This window comes from Leopardus geoffroyi, chromosome C1 (genome assembly GCF_018350155.1).
Source record: "Leopardus geoffroyi isolate Oge1 chromosome C1, O.geoffroyi_Oge1_pat1.0, whole genome shotgun sequence".
Classification (NCBI taxonomy): domain Eukaryota; kingdom Metazoa; phylum Chordata; class Mammalia; order Carnivora; family Felidae; genus Leopardus; species Leopardus geoffroyi.
In genome coordinates, this window is record NC_059328.1 from 188,750,689 (window position 1) to 188,776,936 (window position 26,248).

Below are 26,248 nucleotides of genomic sequence, written 5' to 3' on the forward strand. Positions count from 1 at the left end.
TCTTGGGATAGTACAGTTGAGTATTGTGATTTTGATAGAATGTAACAGAATCGCATAGATTTACACTCATACACATAGATTATTGCATGTATAACTGGTGAAATCTGAATAAACTGTGTGAATTATCTTAATGTCAATTTCTTGATTTTGGTATTGTGTAGTGATTATGTGGAATGTTTGCACTGAGGAGGGAGGCATTAGACTTCAAAAAAAAAAAAACCCTCAAAACCTTCAAAATAAAATGGAGGGGCCTCTTGGCTGGCTGAGTCAGAAGAGCATATGATGTTTGATCACACGGTTGTCAGTTTGAGCCCCATGTTGGGTGTAGAGATTACTAAAAAAATAATAAAAACTTTTTAAACGAGATGAGATAGGAAAAAGCAATTATGCCATATAGATATGCTTTTTTATATGTGCATTACAGAGTTTTTGTTTGTAGTTCAAAACTTTTAAGTATGAATCTTTTGCTGTATCTACTTTATATCTAGAAATATGTTTGATTTTAACCTTTGCAATCATTTGTAAAGTTTGCACATTAGGATAGCTTAAAGAAATACTGGTATTAAATGTGCGAGATAACCTAGTAACTATAATTAAACTTGTCATTAAATGACTTTGAATATGTGGCTACATGTTGCAGAAATATGGTAGAATCATAATTACACTGATGTCCTAGAATTGGTTTTTATAAATAGGCTGTACTTTATTTTCTGGCTCTTTAGTTGATATTAGTAATATTTCAAAGAAGACTGCCTAAATGGTTTTAAATGTAGAAATCAAGTTACATTTATTTTTAGTAATTATTCTTTGTGATTACTGAAATCAGTAATTACTGTGTATCTCCAAACAGATCATGTAAGATGCTTGAAGGGTAGAACTCTATATTACCTACTTGTGAATTATCTTATTTGCCTTGCCCAATACTTTGATGGTGCTTCTCTTATGATAAATATGGCAGGTCTATGTGTCTAAATGGATTTGGGTATATAGTTCTTGGCTCTTTTATTTTTTCTTCAGAGTTTGGTGCTTAGTTTTGTAGGTTCAGAAAACATTATTTTCAGATTATTTCCAGTGCTAAGGTGCTAGTGAATTAAGCCATAGTATATAAAATAAGATACACCCTTATCTTCATGTGTATCTTACCTCACTTATTTCTTCTTCTGAATAAGTCAGAAGCCCATGAGTAATAAATATATTGGTCATGTGTATTAGACTGTTATTCTGACTGTCAAACATATTAAGAAAGTCAACTTTAAGAAACCAAATAAAGATTAGCTGTTGCTTTTGATAACCTTTTACTTCTTTGGTATTCTCAGCAATGTTGATAAATATTTGTTAACTGATAAGTTATGTGGCAAATATTCTATTAGAATTAGTTAAATCAGATTATGTATATGGAAAAAGATTAACTAGCATTGAAATAGATTGGTTGTTCCTTCAGCAAAAGGTGTGATTGAACATTTCTGTTTCTGGCTTTATATTGATTTAAAAAAATTTTTTTAATATTTTACATTTAGGTTATTTCCAAAGTTTCCTTTTTTTTTTTTAGTGTTTATTTATTTTTGAGAGACAGACAGAGACCGAGCATGAGTGGGGGAGGGGCAGAGAGAGAGGGAGACACAGATTCCAAAGCAGGTTCCAGGCTCTGAGCTGTCAGCACAGAGCCTGATGCAGGGCTCGAACTCATGAACTGTGAGATGATGATCTGAGCCGAAGTCAGACGCTCAACTGACTGAACTATCCAGGCATCCCTAAAAAAATTTTTTTTTAATTTAAATCCAGGTTAGTTATCATATAGTATAATAATGATTTCAGGAATAGAATTTAGTGATTCATCATTAAATATAACATCAAGTGCCCATCCCAACAAGTGCCCTCCTTAATGTCCATCACCCATTTAGCCCATCCCCCCACCCACACCCTGCCAACAACCCTCAGTTTGTTCTCTGTATTAAGAGTCTTTGATGGTTTGCCTCATTTTCAGTTTTTATCTTATTTTTGCTTCCCTTCCCCTTTGTTCATCTGTTTTGTTTCTTAAATTCCACATATGAATGAAATCATGATATTTGTCTTTGTCTTATTTTGCTTAGTGTAATACACTCTAGTCCATCCACATTGTTGAAAATGGCAAGATTTCATTTTTTTGATTGCTGAATAATAATTCCATTGTATATATAAACCACATCTTCTTTATCTATTCATCAGTTGATGGGCATTTATACTCTTTCCATAATTTGGCTCTTGTTGAAAGCGCTGCTATAACATTGGGGTACATGTGCTCCTATGAATCAGCATTCCTGTATCCTTTGGATAAATTCCTAGTAATGCTATTGCTGGGTTGAAGGGTAGTTCCATTGTTAATTTTTTGAGGAACCTCCACACTCTTTTCCAGAGCAGCTGCACCAGTTTGCATTCCCACCAACAGTGCAATAGAGTTCCTGTTTGTCCACATCCTCACCAGCATCTGTTGTTTCCTGAGTTGTTAATTTAGCCACTCTGACTATTGTGAGGTGGTATCTCAGTGTGGTTTTGATTTGTATTTCCCTGATTAATCCATTTACATTTAGAATGTGTACTGAAATATATGAATTTAGTGCCATTGTGTTCCCTGTAGAGTTGGTGTTTCTGGTGACATTCACTGGTCCTTTGTAGTCTTTGTTGCTTTAGGTCTTTTTGTTTTGTTTTGTCTTTTTGCCACTCAAAGAGTCCCCCCTTAAAATTTCTTGCAGGGCTGGTTTAGTGGTCATGAATTCCTTTAGTTTTTGTTTATCTGGGAAACTCTTTATCTATTCTTCTATTTTGAATGATAGCCTTGCTGGATAAAGAATTCTTGACTGCATATTTTCCTGATTCAGCACACTGGAGTATATCCTGCCACTCCTTTCTAGGCTGCCCCATTTCTGTGGATAGATATGCTGTGAATCTGATTTGTCTTCCCTTATAGGTTCAGGACTTTTTTTCCCTTGCTGCTTTCATAATTCTTTTCTTGTCTGTTTTGTGAATTTGACTATGATATGCCTTGGTGATGGTCGGTTCTTGTTGAATCTAATGGGAGTTCTCTGTGCTTCTTGAATTTTGATGTCTGTGTACCTCACCAGATTAGGAAAGTTTTCCACTATAATTTGCTCATGTAAACCTTCTGCCCCCTTTTCTCTCTCTTCATCTTCTGGGACTCCTATGATTTGGATGTTTTTCCTTTTTAATAAGTCACTGAGTTCTCTAAGTCTTGAATCGTGATCTTTTGCCTTGGTTGCCCTCTTTTTTTTCTGTTTCATTATTCCCCATAATTTTATCTTCTTTTTTTTTTTTTGATGTTTATTTATTTTTGAGAGAGAGAGAGAGAGAGCGAGCGCACAATCGGGAGGGCAGAGAGAGAGGGAGACACAGAATCCAAAGCAGTCTCCAGGTTCTGAGCATGAGTACAGAATCTGATGTGGGGCTCAAACTCACAGACCACAAGATCATGACCTGAGCCGAAGTTCGGAGCTCAACCAACTGAGCCACTCAGGTACCCCCATAATTTTATCTTCTACATCACTGATTCACTGCTCTACTTTGCCCATCCTTGCTGTCATGACATCCATTCAAGATTGCATCTCAGTTACAGCATTTTAATTTCAGCCTTATTAGATTTTGTTTCTTGTGTCTCCACAGAAAGGGATTCTCTGGTGTCTTTTATGCTTTTTTCAACCTCAGCTAGTATTCTTATTATCCTGGTTCCAAATTCTAGTTCAGACATCTTACTTATATCTGTTTGATTAAGTCTCTGGCTGTCATTTCTTGCTGTTCTTTCTTTTTGGGTAAATTCCTTTGGTTTGTCATTTTTGAGGAAGAAAAAAATGTATTAATAAAAAATTAAAATTAAAAAATTAAAAACAGTACAAAAATCAAATAAAGGAAGCTAGATCCTGGATATGTTTCAGTCTGCTTATTGAAAGAAGCTTGATAGAGTAGAGAAAGAAGGGAAAGGATAGGAAAAAAAGGCAAGATAAAACTTAAAAATAAAAAAAATTATATAATAGAATAAAAGAAAATGAAATAGAAGAAAACAAGCAAAAACAGAAGCAAAGAAAATGAACAAATAAGTGAACCATCAAACAGAATGAAAATTGAATGAACTTATATCCAGTTTCCCCTGGAACTGAAACTATGAATCACTCTATAGTCCATACACTAAGCAGGTGGAGTGACTTCTGTTGGTCTTCTGGGGATGTGCTTGGAGGGTGTAGTTGGGCAGGTGTTGATGTAATGGCTCCGTTCTCCATTGAAGTGGTGCTGCTTAGCTTACTGGGATGGATCCGTGTGGTGCGCTTATGGATGTGTGCATGCACATCATGGGAGAGGTGGTAATGGCTCACCCAGCTTCCTAGTCTCTGGTGCAGGAACTTCACACTCTCACTGAGCCTTGATCAGGTGCCTCTCCTTTGTCTCAGGCCTCCATCCACTTCCTGCCTCTATCCTGTCTGTGTCCAAGCTGTCCATTTGCCAGGTGGCACCTTCCTCCAGAGTTTTATGCCAGAAGGGGTTGTGTCTAAACATCCCACACTTCAGAGGCCCAGCAGCTTGGACCTGTGCAGACTTTCTTGGGGACAGTCTCTCACTGGACAATGGCCGGGTTCCAGCTTGTCTCAGAAAATGTTCAGCATTTTCAGTGATTGTGCAGCAGCAAAGGTTCAGAGATTATGGCAAATCATAACACACAGCTAGCACCAGGTGTTGCCACAATCTGGCGTCTTTGTCCCAATATCAGTAAATATGGCAGTTTTCTGGGGTCCACTGGGACTTTTGCCTGTGGGGAGACCATAACACCTCTACCAGATGCACTCTAAGCAAGGAAACTGCTTCTCTCCTCTGTGGCACATGGACCCCACAGACCGGCACTGCCTGCTCTTGATGATTCACCCTACTTCCTCACCAGAGCACCACCAGGCACTGAGATCCTAAACTTCACACTTTGTGCTCCACTGTTTATAGAATCCTGGTGGTATTGAAAACCTCTCTTTTCTCCCTGTCAATGATTGTTGGGAACGGATTTCCTAGTCAGTCTCCTGCAAGTGTTTTCACTCTTTCTCTTTCTTTCTCTCCAGCTGCTTTTTGGGGGGATGCTTTTCTTGCACAGATCCCGATGCCCTGCACTCTTCCCCTTTCTCTTCTTTCCCTGTTCAGTCTCTGCGAAAGCAGCTCCCTTTTCTCTGCAGCTTTTCTATCCCCCAGTTCACTTCTCTGCACTGCGTACCTGCCACCCAGGTGCCCCAGTAAATTTGTTTTAAAAACTAAGGATATTAGGGGCGCCTGTGTGGCTTAAGTCGGTTAAGTGTCTGATTTCAGCTCAGGTCATGATCCCACGGCTCATGAGTTCGAGCCCTGTGTCACTGTGTGCTGACAGCTTGGGGCCTGGAGTCTGCTTCAGATTCTGTCTCTGTCTCTCTCTGCCCCTCCTCCACTCTCTCTCCCTCTCCCTCTCCCTCTCCCTCTCCCTCTCCCTCTCCCTCTCCCTCTCTCTCCCCCCCCACTCAAAAATAAATAAACGTTAAAAAAATTTTTTTAAACAAATTTACTAAGGTATAATTTGTATACTATTTTAAGTGATGGATTATTTTTTTGTAAATTTACAGAATTGTGCAACCATTATCACAATCTAATTTTAGAACGTTTCCATCTGCCTAAAAAGAAACCATGTACTCTACTGGTAGTCACTCTCCTTATCCATAGTTTACTGTGCCCAATGATGTATGTTTAGCTTTCTACAAATGACTTTAAATTATGATAAATGTGAATCCTGCAGAATTTTACAAGATTATTTAGCCCTCTAGTTTATTAAATTGTTTGTTTTTATGTTTTGAAGTTTTGATAATTTAAACCATGAACTTTTAAAATGATATTTCTTTACTCACATACCTAAATTATTTAATAGGAGAGTGGTGAGAATAATTTGTGTAAGAAGGGATTGATTTTGAGAAATCAGTTTTCAGGTTTGATTCTTCTTTGGTGCTAGTTAATGAACAGGAAGAAGTTATTGAATAAATATAAAATTACAAATTTATTCAAGCCTTGATAGGGATTTAGTGGAAAATTTATTATGCCTTTCAAAATGACTAAGATTTCATAAAATAATGCTTTGCTAAGATTGTCATAAAAATAAATTTGTCATTCTTTTATTTATTTTAGCTTCTCAGAACCAAGAACGTCTATGTGCATTTAAAGATCCCTATCAACAAGACCTTGGCATAGGTGAGAGTCGAATCTCTCATGAAAATGGAACAATATTATGTTCAAAAGGTAGCACTTGCTATGGCCTTTGGGAGAAATCAAAAGGGGATATAAACCTCGTAAAACAAGGCAAGTAATACTTTTCTTACCTGAAATAACTTTGTGTTTCATATCATTGAAATTTATCTAACAAGGACATGGACATAGATTAAAACCCTCTCTGGGAAAACAGTTTTAAAATATATATCCATGTATATATTCATCCATAAACTCCATATTTGTGAAAGGTAGTTAGATTTTAGCTTATTTTTATAATATTTTTCCTATTATAATGTTAACAATGTATTTTCTTTCTATGAAGTTTAGAAAATATAGAAAACTAGAAGAAAAACAAATGTCTACAATTCCATCCTCTTACAAGCTCTTTTACCATATTAGTTTATTCCCTGCAGGTATATTTTTTTATGTACCTCTATGTTTATTATATGTGCGTATACTTATTTTTCAAAATTAGAATGATGTAGTATGTATAAACAATTTCATACCCAGTTTCCCCTATCTTAAATTATAGTATGAACATTTTCCCATATCTTTAAATATTCTTTGAGGACATTTTTAACCTCTGTACAATATTTCATTGTATACACACATATTGTGTACACACAATTTACTTACACATTACTCTGTTGTTGGACATTTTACTGTTTTTCAGTTTTACTATAATACATAATGCTTCAGTAGATATCTTTGAACTTAAATCTTTGATTATATCTGATTATTTGCTTGGAATAGATTGCTAGAAGTAGACTTATTAAGTTATAAAGCATGAATATTTTAAAGGCTCTTTATAAAAATTGCCATATGGCTTTCTAGAAATGCTATATACATTTACATTCCCTCCAGGAGTATATGGGAGTGTTACTGAAACCTTGTTACAATTGTATATTATTTTTTTAAGCCTAGAACAATTTAATAGATAAAAATGAAATATTAATGTTACTTTAATAGTAATTCTTAGACTAATGATGAGGTTAAACCATTATTAGTGGCTTTTCTCCCCATGAAATGCTTATTAATACTTTGCCATTTTTTTGTTATTTAAACAATGTGTATTTCCTATTGATTTGCAGGAGTGTTTTATAACATGTATGTATACGCACTTATTCTGTCACATTGATTGTAATTATTAATTTGTTATTTTTCTTTAAATTTTATATATTGTATTAATCCCTAACTTGTTTACGTTAATATCAATTTGTAGGATGTTGGTCTCACATTGGAGATCCCCAGGAATGTCACTATGAAGAATGTGTAGTAACTACTACCCCTCCCTCAATTCAGAATGGAACATACCGTTTCTGCTGCTGTAGCACAGACTTGTGTAATGTCAACTTTACTGAGAATTTTCCACCTCCAGACACAACACCACTCAGTAAGTACTTTAAGTATCTTACTTTTCCTTGTTAATTCCTTTCTGCAAAGATTTGCAAAATTTAAAAATATATAAAATCATCAGTTTGGGCAGGAGTGAGAGGGAGAGTTCAAAACTTCATGAGACTAACTACCACCTGAAATCCAAAAGAGGTGCACCAGGATTTCTAAGGTATCAGTAGATTACCAAATAATTTTGAATCAAAATATGGTACTTTTCCAACACCTGTGGAGGAGAATTTGGCAATATTAAGAAAACTACATGTATGCTTTCTTACTCTTTCATCCAGCACCCCCATCTGTAGGATTTTATCTTGAAGATATATTTCTAACAGTACAAAAATACATATGCATAGAGGTACCTGGCTGGTTTACTTGGTAGAGTATGCAACTCTTGATTTCAGGGTCATGTACAAGCTCCACATTGGGCATACAGCTTACTTAAAATATATATGCATAGAGTTATCCATTGCAGTATTATTTGTAATTGCAAAATATTGGAAAATATCTAAAGGTTCAGGAATAGGAGATTAGTTAAAATATACTCTGGTATATACATATAATGGAGAACTAACTATACATCTATAACAAAAAATAAGTAAGATCCCTGTGAATTGATATGGAGTGATTTCTAGAGATAATGTTAGGTGAATAAAAAGCATATATACTATGCTGTCTTTGGTGTAAAACAGAGCTTACCATAATTTACAAAAACAAAAAACAAAAACAAAAGATAAACCAGAAAATAATGAAGTTGGCTACTAACAATGGAAGGAGAGAGTAGAGTGGAAAGTATACAAAAAAGAATGAAAGAACTTATGTAAGGATTTTGCAAACACAGTGTTTGATTATATATACTCTTTTGGGCAAGATGGGATATAAGAGATGGAGGAGAATTGCAAACAAGTACTGAACTCTTTTAGGTTTGCTTTTTGGTAGTGTGGAACAAAGCAATTCTGAAACAACTGTAGATGTATAGGATTAAGAAAAAATGAGTAAATGGTGTTGTTCTTGGGAGCTGGTGCTGTTACTGAGGGAATATGCACATACAATTATAGATGGGAAGACAAGAGAATATTATGTGAGTAGATTATAATTCAAGGTGTAAGTATGGATTTATGACTTTAAAAACATACATATGTGGGGCGCCTGGGTGGCGCAGTCGGTTAGGCGTCCGACTTCAGCCAGGTCACGATCTCGCGGTCCGTGAGTTCGAGCCCCGCGTCAGGCTCTGGACTGATGGCTCAGAGCCTGGAGCCTGTTTCCGATTCTGTGTCTCCCTCTCTCTCTGCCCCTCCCCCGTTCATGCTCTGTCTCTCTGTCCCAAAAATAAATAAAAACGTTGAAAAAAAAAATTAAAAAAAAAAAACATACATATGTATGTGTTACATGCATGGATAGGTGACCATATAAATATGTGTATATATTTGTATGTGTATATATTTATACTCATGTGTGTAGTATACCCATACACATACCTATGTAGATTTCTTAGCTCTATTTGTTGAAAAGGACAAGAAGCATTAGCACCCCAGTAGCAGTAAGCAAATGTAATGCCCAGATTTAGACTTTATTTATTTGTTTCTATTTATTTATTTTTTAATTTAAGTTTATTTATTTTTTGAGAGAGGGAGATACAGAGCATGAGCAGGGGAGGGCAGAAAGAGAGGGAGACACAGAATCCAAAGCAGGCTCTAGGCTCCGAGCTGTCAGCACAGAGCCCAATGCGGGGCTTGAACCCACAAACCGTGAGATCATGACCTGAGCTGAAGCTTGACGCTTAATCCAATGAGCCACCCAGGCGTCCCTAGTTATGTATGTATGTATGTATGTATGTATGTATGTATGTATGTTTATTTTTGAGAGAGAGAGAACGAGAGCATGAGCAGGGGAGGGGCAGAGAGAGGGAGACACAGAATCCAAAGCAGGCTCCAGCCTCTGAGGTGTCAGCACACAGCCCGATGTGGGGCTCGAACTCAGGAACATATGAGATCATTACCTGAGCCGAAGTTGGATGTTTGACTGAGCCAACCAGGTGCTCCATATTTAAAAAAAAAAAAACATTTTTTAAAATGTTTATTTATTTTTTTTGAGAGAGAGAAAGAGCGTAAGCCGGAAAGGGGCAGAGAGAGAGACACACAGAACCCGAAGCAGACTCCAGGCTCTGAGTTGTCAGCACAGAGCCTGATGCAGGTCTCGAACTCACGAGCTGTGAGATTATGACCTGAGCTGAAGTCTGACGCTCAGCCGACTGAGCCACCCAGGTGCCCCAAGGTGCCCCATATTTTTAAAATGTATTTATTTATTTTGAGAGACAGCGCACACATGCATGTGAGAAGGGGAGGGGCAGAGACAGAGAGAGAATCCCAAGTAGTCTCTGCACTGTCAGCCCAGAGCCCAATGTGGGGCTTGATCTCGGGAACTATGAGATCATGACCTGAGTCATGTCAAGAATCAGATGTTTAACCAACTTATCCACCCAGGCGCACCCAGATTTAGACTTTTATACCACTTCCCACTGAAAGGAAGTTGGGCTCCTTGGAAAAATGACTTATTCTAGGACGGGAGCAGGATAGGTACAAGATAAGCCCAAAGTGTCTTATAACACTAGAAAGTAAGAAAAGAAATGCCCCCAAACAGGTGGAGACTTGTTACAAAGGAGCTAGCTTGAAGTAACTCCTACTGGCTAAATTTGGGACAATTTGAGTGCTAAAAAAGTACAGTAGCAAATTGCAAACCATTGGAGGGAAAATGAACTCATGCATCTATGCTGAAAGCAGAGAAGGTAGAAGAGAGGGTACTTGTTTATAATAGAATGCCAGGTTTCCAACTGGTAAATGAAGGAGTTGGAAATTATCCTGCAGCTATCATGGTAAAGATTGGATCAGACAAGAATAATAACAATATCCTAAATCTAAGGGCATTTTCAATATGTAACCAGGATATTTGCATTGTTTTAAAGTCTCTCCCACATACTGCAAGGGAGAAATTAGTAATTATAAAGTGAGGGAATTGGATAACACCTTGACCAGGTCATTAAAATTAATATTATTAGTGAAGATGGTAGATGGACATCCATGATTCCCTGAGAAGGACACAGTTTCACTAATAGAATACTATATTTCAGGTAAGATTCTCATAACTGGAATCTAATCATGAGGCATCTTCAGAAAAACCATGAACTAGGAATGCTCTGTTACAAAAAGGAGATTTGTCAAAAATGTCAGTGTCATAAAAGGCAAAGAGACTGTGGGAAAGATCTAGATCAAAGGAGGCTAAGGAAACTTGACAACTAAGCCATACCTAACTCTCCTATACCGGATATAAAAAACTGTGATAAAGAACATTGTTAGACCAGTTGACAAAAGAGACGATTAAAGAATTATTTCCTTTTTTTTTTTAATGTTAATTTTTATTTTTGAGAGAGTTTGAGCCCAGGAGGGGCAGAGAGAGAGGGAGACAGAGGATCTGAATGAAGTAGGGGCTCTTGACCTGAACCGAAGTCAGACGCTTAACCAACCTAGCCACCCAGGTGCCCTAATTAAAGAATTATTTCAATGTTAAATGTACTGAAGCTGATATCAGTACTCTGGTTATGTAAGAGAATATCCATATTCTTAGGAAACATTCTAAGAAATGTTTAGAAACATGGAGCTAGAATGTATATATATTAACTTTTCTGAAATACTTTTAAAAAAAGCGTGTGTGTGTGTGTGTGTGCGTGTGTGTGTGTATGTGTGTATTCTAGAAAGAGAGAATGGTAAAACAAGTAAATGGGGTAAAATGGTAACAATAATTGAATATGGGTAAAGGTAAATATGTGGGTATACTTTATACTATTCTTATTCTTATAACTGTTCTGGAAGTCTTAAATTTTTTCTGAATAAAAAATTAATTTTAAGAAATATTTTTGAGATGTAGCACATTTCAAGAATTCTCAGTCAATAGCTTTTATCAGTCCATACCCTGAGATCTTCATTTTGGGATTATTTCCTTTAATGTTTTGATGAAACACTAACTAAACTGAGAGCAATAGGAAGTTTTTTCATGTAGTTCCTATCTACTCAAAGTCATTAGCTTTTATTAAGAAATTATACTCTGGGGCGCCTGGGTGGCTTAGTCGGTTAAAACACTAACTAAACTGAGAGCAATAGGAAGTTTTTTCATGTAGTTCCTATCTACTCAAAGTCATTAGCTTTTATTAAGAAATTATACTCTGGGGCGCCTGGGTGGCTCAGTCGGTTAAGCAGCCGACTTCGGCTCAGGTCATGATCTTGCGGTCCATGAGTTCAAGCCCCGCGTCGGGCTCTGTGCTTACAGCTCAGAGCCTGGAGCCTGTTTCAGATTCTGTGTCTCCCTCTCTCTGACCCTCCCCCATTCATGCTCTGTCTCTCTCTGTCTCAAAAATAAATAAACATTAAAAAAAAAAATTAAAAAAAAAAGAAATTATACTCAATTGACTACATTTATTTTCCACAAAGAAATAAACAAAACAGGGTCTCTAAATTTCACTTTTACATCTAGGTAGTTGTAAGAAAAGTGAATTTATGCATAAGTTCTCAAGATTTTTACGGCCCATTTTAGATTTTTACCTAGATTTTGGTCTGCTGTAACCTTTTGAGCCAAAAGCAGAAGTGTTGCCAACAAAGAATCAATAATGTTAGCCCAATAAAAAGGGAAAATGTTTTAATTAAATGCTCTAATTTGGGAGCATTAACCCATTTATATATTTTGTGGTAAACAAAGCAAGTAAATTTGAAGTTAGTGAATAAAATGGATATTATTTTTTTCATTAATCTCAAGAAAAATAATCATTATTATATAGAATATCTAACATTTAGTCTATAAATAATAGGTGCTTGATCAAAATAAAAAATCTGTAAGTGTTGAAGTTTAAAGAAATTAAAATATAGAATTAAGCAGAACTTTTTATTCATGGTTATATAATAATACATCAGTAGAAAATTTGGTGATGGTGATTTTTTTTTCTCCTTTAAAATTTTCTGTTATAAAAATATCATTTATTGAATATTTAACATAAATATTTGTTAAAAACATTTATATATGTTTAATTACTAGAAACACAGTGCAAACTTATCAGAGATGAAAAAGAGGGATAGTGTCGGGTGACTGTTGATGGGGAAGGTTACATATTATTCTCATACTCTTGTAGTCTTTTAATCTTTAACCTGTTCATATATTTGTGTACTACTTGTATAAGACAAGATCAGGGATACCTGGGTGGCTCATTCAGTTGAACAACCAACCCTTGATTTGGCTCAGGTCATGATCCCAGGGTTGTGGGATTGAGCCCTGTATCAGTCTCCTTGCTGAATGTAGAGCCTGCTTGAGATCTTTCTCTCTCCTTTTGCCCCTGTCCCCCACTTGCTCTCTCTCTTTCACTAAAATTTGAAAAAATAAATAAGGAAAATATTAAAGGAATACCTGCTTGTTAAATTAGAAAAATAGAAAAATGAGATAATTGATGAGAGAAATTACATATATCCAAATATAACCATTGTTAATATTTTGAATGTTTGTTTTCTAGTGTTTCTCTTTAATCTTTGTATAGTTGTATTAGTGATAAAAACACATTTTAGGGGTGCCTGGTTGACTCAGTTGGTGGAGGATGTGACTCTTTGTCTTGGGGTCAGGAGTTAGAGCCCCATGTTGGGGGTAGTCTACTTAAAAAAGAAAAAGAAAAAAGAATAAGAAAAAAATGCATTTTAGATCCTGTTTTTTGTTTAGTAGACTAGTATTTCCTAGGTTATTGTGTATGTTTCATAGTCATCAGTTTTAATAGCTGTATAATGTTTCATCAACTAGATATTTTCCTTATGCATTCCCCTGGTTTTGGACATTTAGACGGTTTCTGTTTTTTTTTTTTTTTTTTTTTTAAATTTTTTTTTTTTTTTCAACGTTTATTTATTTTGGGGACAGAGAGAGACAGAGCATGAACGGGGGAGGGGCAGAGAGAGAGGGAGACACAGAATCAGAAACAGGCTCCAGGCTCTGAGCCATCAGCCCAGAGCCTGATGCGGGGCTCGAACTCACGGACCGCGAGATCGTGACCTGGCTGAAGTCGGACGCTTAACCGACTGCGCCACCCAGGCGCCCCCGGTTTCTGGTTTTTTATTACAACAGGCATCCTTGTATATGTAATATTATATTAAATTACAGTTACCAGAATTATAATTTTTTATTAAAAATTTTTTTAATGTTTATTTAATTTTGAGAGAGAGAGAGTATGAGCAGAGAAGGGGCAGAGAGAGAGGGAGACACAATCCAAAGCAGGCTCCAGGCTCTGAGCTGTCAGCAGAGTGCGATGTGGGGCTGTAACTCAGGGACTGTGAGATCATGACCTGAGCCAAAGTCAGACGCTCAACTGACTGAGCCACCCAGGCACCCCCCCCAGAATTTATAATTTCTATATCCAGTGGCATCAGTATTAAAATTCTTCGTTTATTGTCAGAATGCTTTTCCATTGGTGGAAACAGTTCACATTCTTCCATCAGTGATATACTAGAATGCATATTTCATCATATCTTTATCAGCACTAGTATTGTTAAATAAAACTTTGCTGAGATCATTTTGAAAAATGGTTTGGATTGTTTTTATCAATGAGGTTCACATGCGTTTTTTTTTTTTTTTATGTTTTTATTTTTTTTTGAGAGAGAGGGAGAGACACAGAGTGGGGGAGGGGCAGAGAGAGCTGGAGACAGAATCTGAAGCAGGCTCCACGCTCTGAGCTGTCAGCGCAGAGCCTGACATGGGGCTTGAACTCACAGACTGTGAGATCATGACCTGAGCTGAAGTCAGATGCCCAACTGACTGAGCCACCCAGGCACCCCTGTTTTTACTGTTTTAATTTCCTATATTTGTTGTTCATTTGTAATATTCTTTCTCAATAATGAAACTAATTAGTTTTGAGAAAAATGATTTAGAATCATTGGAAATCTAGTCATTTCATCCCTTCTCAGTTTGTCTTGATACCATAGGGATGACAGGAGCTACATTTTAAGTAGTAATTTAACATGCATTTATTTGTAACATTAAAAAAAATTTTCTTTTGAACCTTGGCCCTTTCTAAGGAAACACCTTAATAGCTTTCATTAAAAGTTCAATGCTCATTTTATAGCGCCAAATTGTACATTAATCAAGGTGTTAAAATAAAACTTACACTGAAACAGTATCTCCATACCTCACATGACATTTTTGTGATGGCTATTAAAGCTTTGCATTTGCATAATATTTTTAAATTTCATAGTGCTGTCACATCTATAAATTCTTTGAAGATGTCTCCTTAATATTTGGGTAGTTCAGTCAAAAATAAACCCTTTTGGGGGAGCCTGGGTGGCTCAGTCAGTTGAGTGTCCAACTTTGGCTCGCATCATGATCTCATGGTTTGTGAGTTGGAGACTCCCATCAGGTTCGCTGCTATCAGTGCAGAGCCCACTTCAGATCTTCTCTCCCTCTCTCTCTCTGCCTCTCCCCTGCTCATGCTTTCTCCCTCAAAAGTAAATGTTAAACATTAGATAATAATAATTAAAAAAAACCCTTTGTCCTATTGAGTAACGATGCCTAATACTCAGGTTGAATGGTCATTCATTGAAATGGTTGTCTTTAGCAGATTTGATTTACAGCTTATCTTTTTTTTTTTTTTTTAACTTTTTGCCTATTATTGTATTGACAGTAAATGTCAGATGTTACTATTTGGGGCCTAAACAAAAAAAAATGTTTTAAACTTTTACATTTGAAGTTATTTCAAATTTATAAAAACTTCCATATACCTTTTATCCACAGATTCACCAGTTATTAAACATACTGGTATATTTGCCTTATTATTTTCCCTTTCTCTATATACATATGGATATCACTATTTTTTTTCTGAACCTTTTACGCAGAAGTTACAGGCATCATACCTAAATTTTCACATATTTTGTAATTGTCCCCTTGTCTCTTTTACTAGATTCATTTTTTTAAACATTTTATTATAGTTGACACATAATGTTATGTTTGTTTTAGGTGTACGACATAGCAATTCAATATCTCTATTTAATGTTCACCACAAGTGTAACTACCATCTGTTGCCATACAACGTTATTACAATATCATTGACTCTATTCCCTATGCTGTACCTTTTATTCCTATGACTTAGTCATTCCATAATTGGAAACCTGTATCTTTTTCTCTCCTTCACCCATTTTGCCCATTTCCTTACTCCCTTTGTTCTGGTACCCATCACTTTGTTCTCTGTATTTGTAGGACTGAATCTTTTTTTGCTTGTTTATTCATTTGGTTTGTTTTTTAGATTCCACACATAAGTGAAATCATAAAGACGATAGTTTGGTGCCACAAAGTACATGGCAATGCCTTAAACCATATGTGTATTGTCAGGACTGAGGGCCTCTTACATCTTTGTTAAGGGGAGTGCTAACTTATCCTTTCATACAACACTCTTCTATGAGATTCTAAAGTCTTTGGTGATAAGGACTTTTTATTAATGCCCCTTTGTCTCCATAGTGACTCATGCAGTGTTAGGTATGTAGTAGTAGAAGTGCAGTAAATGTTTGTTAAATAATAATTTAATAAACAAAGGGATATATGCTAATGTATAAGTTTGGAAATATTTTCAAATGCTTGAAAGGAATAGGATTTGTTATTATTTGTAATCTGGCAATAGTGAATTCAGTGGATTCACTCACTAATGGACAGTTATTTATGAAAGCTGGTTGCTACTTTCAAAAAGGACAAATAGTTCATGAGATACCAAGTGCAGACAAAAAACAATTATTAACTCCCTTATTTTACATTCATCATGGTAAAGTACAAAAAAGCCCTACTTTTTCCTGTTCTTCTTTGTCATCCCAAAAATGAAACACCAGATTTTAATTTTTAAAATAATTCAGGAATATAGAAAATTTTTCCTAAATAGATGCTGTTACATGATCTTATATTCAGAGACCCTTACTCAAAACGTGCAGTTGTGGCATATTTTAATACTGGTAAAGAAAATGATGCACAAGTAAGTTATGGCTTTTTAAAAGGTTATGTTCTAGGGAACAACAGAAGGTACTTAATGTTCTCTGTTTAGCTTATTCATTTCTCTCTCGATTGTTTTCAGCTGAACAGTTTACTTCCTGACATCAAACTATTCATTGCTGTTACTGGAATTATATCTTTCTCATCAAGTATGCATTTACACAATATCCAGAACCATGTTTACTTGCCCTCTTACTGCTATACCTCATACACTGAGTAGGGTTAGACCTGGTGGCAGTGAAGAAATAAATATATGGGTGACTGAGAATAACAAAATATAGCTCTAACTCTCTTTCCTTAGAAAAAGCTTATTTTTTGTACCAACCTCACTTGAAGCTGAAGACCATAGGTACTTAGTGATAGAAACTAAAGCATATGAGAGCAGGGAATCTTTAAGGTGGGGCAGGGGTTGTCAGGGAAAATATGACAGACTAACCCATGGCCATAAGTGAATATCTGTAATTTTGCTGAGCCACAGTCTTATAATCATTTCAAGATTACTTTGATGTGGAGTTAGGGGAGTGGAGAAAAGTTATTCCACTTAACCTTTAGTTCTTAATTTTTTTTTTTTTTTTTTTTTTTTTTTTACAGATTAAAGATTTTATGTAGCCTTATAAAACTGCCCTATGTATTTTTTTGGAGACAATGAGATAGGGCAAAAATTAATTATTTAATGAGTTTTGCATCATAAGATACTTGCAGTAAACTTAAGATTCTTATAAAATGTTGTTCCAGATGGGATACATGTGGTAGTGAAATTTTAATTGACTTTATCAGGATTATAGACTTACTAGACTGAGCAGTCTCTTTACAATAAAAATATAAAAGAAATTCAGGCATTTAGCATATAGTGAAATCAAAACTAGCTAAATAATACTTTGAAATATTTATTATGTGTCAGATGTTGTTCTAAGTGTTGTCTATGCATTAAACTTTTACAATTAACCTTTACAGAAACATATGAAATGGTTACTGTTACATTCTTACTTTAAGTTGAGAACACAGATTCGTAATTTACCAAGTCACACAGCTAGTAAGTGGAAGAGCCAAGATTCAAACCTAGGTGTTTTGACTCCAGAATGTTTGTTATTAACCATTACTTTCTAGTGTTTTTAACTGTTACTCTTCATAATCAGTTGTTATTAATCATTACTCTTACACTCAAACGGGGGGGCCAGTTTGTATTTGTTTGCTCATTCATTTGGAAGGAAGAGAGGTAAGATCATTTTGAAAATACTTGGTTACATTTCTTAAAATTTAAGGACTCTTCATGATTTTTTCACCATATCTCTGTACCACTGAGTATCATAACATGTTTTCTATATTCACATGACATATTACTTTATTATTTAATATTTTTCTTCAAATGATCTCATTAAAAATTATATGTCCTTTAAAGGGAAACTTTCCGTTACTACTATAAATGGAAAGCCAATGTAATACGTAAAGGTAACTTTAATTATTTATCTAAAAATAAAATAAGAAAACTAAACCATATTATATATACTAGGTGGCTGGATGTTGTTGTTTGCCAAATGGTCTGAAACTTGAAGCTTACTTTCTCTGTGTTAAAAGAGAATAGCAAATGTTTGAGAGGTAATAGAGATACATTGTCACCAAGTTGAGGTTTTCTTCTTTTATAATTAGACAGAAGAAAGGAAGCTAACTTTCATTATTACATGTCCATGTACCACCTAAATCCAGAAGTCTGACACTTCAGCAAAGTGAACTGTATTATTCTGAGTCTCTTCAAACCATAAGAGACTTTGTAGTATTCATTTTGTTTAAAAAGAAAATCAGTCTTTAAGTAAATTAATGTATATTTATAGTATTTTACTTTCTTATCCCCTTAATTCATGCTTATGTGTTTGTAAATTCCCAGAGTTTGAAAGAAGTGTATAATTACTGTAAGGTTTGAACACTTATTTTAGAACAGCTTCTTGATAAGTTTTCTGGAATTAGTGTAATTAACCTCCCTAACTACAAAGTAAACAAAGTAATTAAGTTAGTAGAAAAGCAGACAAAAACTTGTCATTTTCTAAAAAATTAAATAGACTTAAGTTGTTGTATTTGATGTTCAAAATTCTCCGATGAAAGTCAGTATAAAGATATAGAATACTTTTATTTTCTTTTATTTAAATCATTCATTAAGTTGATGGTTATATCAAATTGATGAGAAACAAAGATTGAATAAAGGTTTAAGAAGTCACATTCTAATTTATGCTGTGTGGTTCAGATTAAGTATTTTAACTTCAGTGTCTGGCAGCAAATGTCTTTATCTCACACCAAGCTAGAAAATAGAAAAGAAAGCCTACATTTGAAGAAGCTGACATATGGCATAGAGCCACAGATAGGTTTTTAGCTGTTGTGAATTTATAATGATTTTTCAGTTTTTACTGCTTCTATGACAGCATTAAAGTGATTAAATAGACAAAAGGGAAATAAGGATGGCTAGAAGTCTTTGCTTAGTACTTCATGAAGCATTTTAGCAAGAGACAAAACAAAATATGTTGTTCTTTTTTTATACTTACTAAAATATTAGTGGGATGCTTGGTGGCTCAATTGGTTAAGCGATCTATTCTTGATTTTGGCTCAGGTCATGATCTCATGGTTCATGAGTTCGAGCCCCACATCGGGCTCCGTGCTGACAGTGCAGAGCCTGCTTGGGATTCTCTCTCTTTCTCTCTCTGCCCCTCCTGTGCTTGCTCTCTCTCTCTCTCTCTGTCTCTCAAAATAAATAAAATAAACCTTAAAATTTTTTAAATAAAATAAATAAAAAATAAAAATATTAGTTGAGGGGCGCCTGGGTGTCTCAGTTGATAAAGCATGCAATTCTTGATTTTGGCATAGGTCATGATCTATGTTTGTGAGTTTGAGCTCTGCATCGGGCTCTGTGCTGACAGTGTGGGGCCTGCTTGGGATTCTCTCTCTCTCTCTGCCCCTTCTCCACTAGCATGCACTCTCTCTCTCTCTCTCTCTCTCTCTCAAAAATAAATAAACTTAAAAAAAATGAGTGGAGAAAGGGTGGTGCAAGAGAAGTAAAGTATATATCTTTCAGAAAATATTAGTTTTTTAATGCAATAGTAACAAGATTTTCTCTTTCTTTCTTTCTTTCTTTTTTAATGTTTATTTTTTGAGAGAGAGACAGAAGCAAGAGGGTGAGCAGGGGAAGGGCAGAAGAGAAGGGAGACACAGGATCTGAGGCAGGTCCCAGGATCTGAGCTGTCAGCGCAGAGCCCATTGAGGGGCTCCAACTCACTGCCCATGAGATCGTGATCTGTCCCAAAGTAGGATGCTTAACCCACTGAGCCACCCAGGTGCTCCACAAGATTTTTTCACATATTATGTGGTGTTGGTCAGTTTTCATTCTAAAGTTTTGCTAGCTCTGCCCTATTGAATCTCACTTCTAATCCATACCTACATATTTCGTCCCTATTCTCTCTCTCGCAAAACAAAACAAAACAAAACAAAACAAAAGTAATCCTCCATGTTGGTGTTTTCAAAATTTTTATTATTACTTGATTGTCCTGATGAGCAAGGCAAAACCTGTGACTAATCTGGCTTTACTGACAAACTCAGTGGAAACATTTGGTCTGTAAAATCTAAGACCCAAGCCTGTATGATGGAATTAACTGGTATTTAAAAATAAATGTCTTCTGAAATACTAGACAAATTTGGATGTAGAAGCAAGATATAATTTCCGTGTGTGTATTTTAACATATGTAATTTTTCTTGCCTTTTATTTCCAATTCATGTGTGTTCCTCTCTACCTGCCTTAACTGTGTCTCATTTCCTTGTAGTATCTCTCTGATCACTGACAATTTTCTGTATATGTTCATGTAGAAAAACTGATTATCCATTTAATAAATATTTAGTGGTTTCATCTTCCAACAAAACATAAGAAGTAGAGTCACAAAAACATGAAAATACTTCAAAAACATTCAAAACCAAGATGAAACTAGGCTTGATTTGAATAGCAACTGGCTTTATAGTAGTATGTTGTTTTTTTTTTAAGTTAAAATACAATTGGCATGTAACATTCTATTGGTTTCAGGTGTTCAATATAATGAGTCACTATTTGTATGTATTGCAAAATGATTACAGTAAGTCTAGTTAACATCTCTCATTGTGTGTAATTATAAAATTTTTTGTTCTCGTAATGAGAACTTTTAATATGTACTCTCTTAGCAACTTCCAAATATGCAGTGCAGCATTAATAACTACAGTTTCCATGCTGTACATTTTATCCCCATGCCTTTTTTATTTTTATAACTGGAAGTTTGTTCCTTTTGACCCTCTTCACCGCTTTCACCCACTCCTTTCCTCTGACAACCACCAATCTGTTCTCTGTATCTATGAGCTTGGGTTTTGTTTTGTTTTGCATTCCACGTGTAAGCGAGATTATATGGTACTATATATATCATATAATCTCGGAACATGGACAGATCATATAGCATAATGCCCTCAGGATTTCATATAGCATAATGCCCTCAGGATCTGTCCATGTTGTAAATAGCAAGATTTCTTTCTATTTTATAGCCGAATAATATTCCTATGCACGCACACATGTGCACACACACACACACTCACACACACACTCACCCATTGATGGGACATGTAGGTTTTTTCCAAATCTTGGCTATTGTAAATAATGCTGCAGTGAACATAGGGGTGCATACATCTTTTTGAGTTACTGTTTTTGTTTTCTTCAAATACCCACATTGAAATTGCTGGATCATGTTGTAGTTCTATTTTAAAACTGTTGAGGAACCTCCATAGTTTTTTCCATAGTTGGTCACACCAATTTACATTCCCACCAGCAGTGCACAAGGGTTTCCGTTCCCACATCCTCATCAACACTCGTTATTTCTTGTCTTTTTGATAAATAATATTTAATAGTAGTTGAACAGATACAGTTTTGGTTGGAAATGCATTGACAACTCAAATACTGTTATAAGCTCTTCTCAAATTGTCTCTGTAAAAAAAGTACATTATGTTCTAGCTATAGTATAAAATAAGTTAGCCTGATCAGCTGCTAAAAAAAACAAGATCATCTAAGGGGGCGGGGGGGAGTGCATTGTTTCAGAAATATTCACTTGATTCTTTGGGAGGTATATAGCATAATGATTAAGAGCTTTGGCTCTCAGTCTCAGTGCATGGGTTAAAAACCTTGCTGTTCTACTTGCTAAACATACCTTTAAACAGGTTACTTAGCCTCTTTCTATATCAGGTACCTCATATACAGAGTTATACTACCTATTTTATATGATTGTTGTATAGAACAAATGAGGTAGTGCATATAAAGTGCCTACTACTAAACATTTAATAAGTAATAGTTATGATTAGGAGAGAACTGTCCTTAAGTCTTTCTAAAAACCAGCTGTTACAAACATCATTCCTCGTTTAATTTTCCTTTTACCATTAAGGACATTTTTTTGCTCATTTTTATTTATTATATGAGAGCCTATATTCTGTGACCTTTTTTTATTTGAAGAAAGGATTGTTTTTTGAGTTTCTTGTGAAATGTATTCAGGTTCCTATGTCTTTCTCAGTTGAGAAACAGAACAAAGATAATATTTTCTCATCTTTCATTAACTCCAGCCTCCACTAAAAAAAGAGCCATAAGGAGTTATCTCTGAAACAATGAATTATTCTGCTTTATTTTTCTGAGGTATATACTTTTTTTTCAGGGTTTTTAGCAATGAATAAAATAGTCTTCATTATTCTTGGATTCCATGTTTATGACTTCTCTTACTTGCTAAAAATTTATTTGTAACTCCAAAGTCCATACTCATGGCGCTTTCTTGGTCATTCACAGACATGCACATAATAACAAAAACTTGCCTGACATGCCTGTTCCCAGCTGAGGTTGATCATGGACATGTTCTTGCCTTCTTGCTTCAGCTTTCATACTGGAAACAAGTGTCCTTTTCAGCCTATTTAATGGACTTTTTTGCATTTTTGTTGGTGATTTTTCAGTCTAAAATGGCCCCCAAGTGTAGGGCTGAAGTGCTGCCCTAGTGTTTCTAAGCACAAGAAGGTTGTGATGTACCTTACAGAGAAAATAAATGTGTTAGGTAAGCTTCTTTTGGGCATGAGCTATAGTGCTGTTGGCTGTGAGTTCAATGTTAATGAATCAACAATATACAGTATATTAAAGAAAGCATCTTTAAATAGAAGCACATATAAGAGAAGGTTATGTATTGATGGGATTGGTGAATATGTTTTGACCAGAGGCTGACAGGACCCTAACCCTGTATTTCCTATAAGCGCATTGGTTCAGTATATGCTAATTCAGTGTGTGCAATGACTTTATATAACATAACTACCATAAATAATGAGAAATATATATATACAGTTTTCCCCACTTTGTGAAAGTAGTATGTTCCTATGAAACTTTGCTAAGTTGAAATTTTTTGAGCATTCCAAAACCCCAAAAAATAACATCTCTTAGGCTTTCCTAGTATCTTAGGACACATCTTGCGAATGGATATACAGAATAAATCAAGATAAAGAACAAATGCTCACAAACACAGTTCACAGCTATGGCAGCTTGATGCTGAGATGCTGAGCGTATTTCCGGGGGAAAGAGCTTTTGGTGGAACCACTCTCACTGCTCAGGTTGTGTACTGTTCCTGTAACAGCAAATGCTGAATGCTATTTTCACTCTTTGTCATTTTTTATTTTAAAAAAATCCTCTCCAGATTTAATTTGGCTAGTGAAAACAGGTACTATGTCTTTCATGAAGCAAAGTGATGTAATTCAAACTTTCAAAAAGTGGAGGATACCAGTATATTGTGGTAGGCAGCTTCTGACGTGGCTCCCAGTGATCCTTGCCTCCTGGTATTCCCACCTCTGTATAATCCTGTCTCCCTGAATGTAGGCAGGACTGAATAACTTGATTCTAACAAAAAGAATATGACAACGGTGATAGGATATCACTTTTATAATTAGATTTTAAAAGACTGTGAGTTCTATCTTGCTGGTATCTTGCTCTGATGAAGAGGGCTGCTTGTCAAAGAATTGAGGTCTACTTTCTGCCAAAAGCCAGCGAGGAACTGAAGCCCAAAGTCCAGCAACCTGCAAGGAACTGAATCCTACCAACAACCACTGAGTGAGCTCAGATACTTGCCCACTTAAACATTGAAATAACTTTGGCACTGACCTAACCTTGACTGCAGCCTTGTGAAAGATCCTGAAGCAGAGTACAGTTAAGCAGTGTGTGGATTCCTGAGACACACAGAAACTGAGATAATAGATGTATATTAAGTCAGTATGTGTTGGGGTAGTTTGTTATGTAACAATAGATAATTAATATATATGTAGTTAAATATTTATAGTTATGTATTAAGACCTCTGAACATAATGTATGTTTATTGCATGTGATGGAGCATGCAATAAAAGGTAATACTTTTTAAATAAAAAGTGTTTTGACTTTTGTCAGCTTCTATTCTTGCCCCTCAATGTTAAATTATTATTTTCTTTTCACTTCCAAGTTTTTGACAGCAGTGACCACAATTCCTTTTTTTATTACTGCTTTTTCCTCTGAAATTTTTCATATGAATTTTCATATGAAAATTTCTGTATATAGAGAAAAAAAATTAAGGCTATTACAAGTGTTATCTGATGTTTCCCTGTAGATTCAATAATAATTAACATTTTCAAGTTTGCGTGGCCAAGGATATTTTTTAGTAGGGCTGCTATTTTGCATTTTGGATAATAGCTTAGTTGTGCAAGACTGTTCCAAATCTTGAAGGATTTTATTTATTTATTTATCTATCTATCTATTTATCTATTTATTTATTTTTAAATATTTCAAGAGAGAGAGAGGTTGGGGGCGGACAGAGAGGAGAGAGAGAATCGCAAGCAGGCTCCATGCTATCAGCACAGAGCCTGACAACCTGGGGGTTCGATCTTCTGAACTGTTAATCTCGTGAACTGTGAGATCATGACCTGAGCTGCAATCAAGAGTCAGACGCCTAACCAACTGAGCCACCCAGGCGCCCCTAAATCTTGAAGGATTTTAAAGTCCCTGGTCTAAGACTCACTAAAGGCTATAGTCCTCCCATCCTAGTCATGTGGCTGCAGTGTCACTTGAGGTCTTCTCTGTCTGGCCTCAGTATCAAGGAGTAACATCTACTCAGAATAAGTTATTCTCGGGGCGCCTGGGTGGTGCAGTCAGTTGAGCGTCCGACTTCAGCCAGGTCACGATCTCGCGGTCTGGGAGTTCGAGCCCTGCGTCGGGCTCTGGGCTGATGGCTCAGAGCCTGGAGCCTGTTTCTGATTCTGTGTCTCCCTCTCTCTCTGCCCCTCCCCCGTTCATGCTCTGTCTCTCTCTGTCCCAAAAATAAATAAACATTGAAAAAAAAAATGAATAAGTTATTCTCATAGTGGATTACTTGATCACAAGGAGTACAAACACAATGAAAAAAGAGTTACTTTCAAAATTTAAAAGGCAAATTTCTTTTAGCACCTATTTATTTGTAGCAGGATTCTCACACAGAGAGTCGTGACACCAAGGCTTTTCTTTCTAGGAAACAACTTTATTTGTGCCGGCACTGCTCAGTTGGGTTCGTACCCAAAGAACTGAGCCCCGAACGCCACATGGAGTAGATTTATTTTTTTTCTTTTTACTTTTTTGTCTCCCATATATGGTAACACACACAAACATGCAGTCTGATTAAGTGGTCTCATGTTATAAAGTCCTGAGGCATGTTGTCACGTACGCACATAGCCAGGTTACCTTGAGGGTTTTTTTTTTTTTTCCTTAGTGAGGGGACCCTACCACATATTTAGTATTAACTCTGTTTTGTATGTTAAAAAGTGCTCACTCCTTTTAAAATAAAAATTGTTGTATATTAGAATGGACATCCAAAATGTACTGCAAATGATATAAATAAAAATTATTTTTCACTCTGCTAGCTTTTAATGCAAATGTCTTAGTTATGTAATTTTCTACATTGTTTAATATAGCCTGTCAGTTATTGAGGATCAATACATTTTCTTTTTTGTTAAGTCAGTGTTTTTAGTTGATAACTTTTGAAGTGTTGGATCTATCAAAGGATTAGAGCTACAGAACAATCATTTAAAAAGCTTACTGTGGTTTGTTTTGCAATTTGATGAAATACTAAGAGAGTTCATTTTAAACTTAAATTGCTTTTATCTCATCTTTATCATATAGACATCATAAGATCAGTAAGGCTTCTTTGTTTGAAAAGTTATATAAATTTGGATTAAAAATAGAACTTCCTACATTGTACAGAATGTCACCAGTGCTGCTTTTTTTTTCATTAAAAAATTTTTTTTAATGTTTATTTATTTTTGAGAGAGAGAGAGCAAGCAGGGGAGGGACGGAGAGAGAGGGAGACACAGAATCCGAAGCAGGCTCCAGGCTCTGAGCTGTCAGCACAGAGCCCAACATGGGGCTCGAACTCACTAACTGTGAGATCATGACCAGAGCCGAAGTCAGATGTTTAACTGATTGAGCCACCCAGGCTCCCCATCCATTGCGTGCCTCTAAGGTAGGTTTGCAGACAGGAATATGTAAAGGGACAAAGAAAGGGAC

At 35.7% G+C, this 26,248-nt stretch overlaps 1 protein-coding gene and 1 non-coding gene across 3 annotated transcripts in view; one reads left to right on the forward strand and one right to left on the reverse strand.

Annotated features, from left to right (window-relative positions):
* The window catches only part of BMPR2 (bone morphogenetic protein receptor type 2), a 197,079-nt gene that overhangs the window by 107,443 nt on the left and 63,388 nt on the right, over positions 1-26,248 (forward strand). For both annotated transcript variants that reach the window (XM_045480783.1, XM_045480784.1), the window contains 2 exons: positions 6,169-6,339; positions 7,472-7,642. In XM_045480783.1, the coding sequence (XP_045336739.1) occupies positions 6,169-6,339; positions 7,472-7,642 (342 nt within the window). The remainder of the gene's footprint in view (positions 1-6,168; positions 6,340-7,471; positions 7,643-26,248) is intronic.
* On the reverse strand, positions 15,975-16,098 carry LOC123600263. Its single transcript, XR_006713622.1, has one exon. It is a non-coding gene; the product is annotated as a U6atac minor spliceosomal RNA (small nuclear RNA).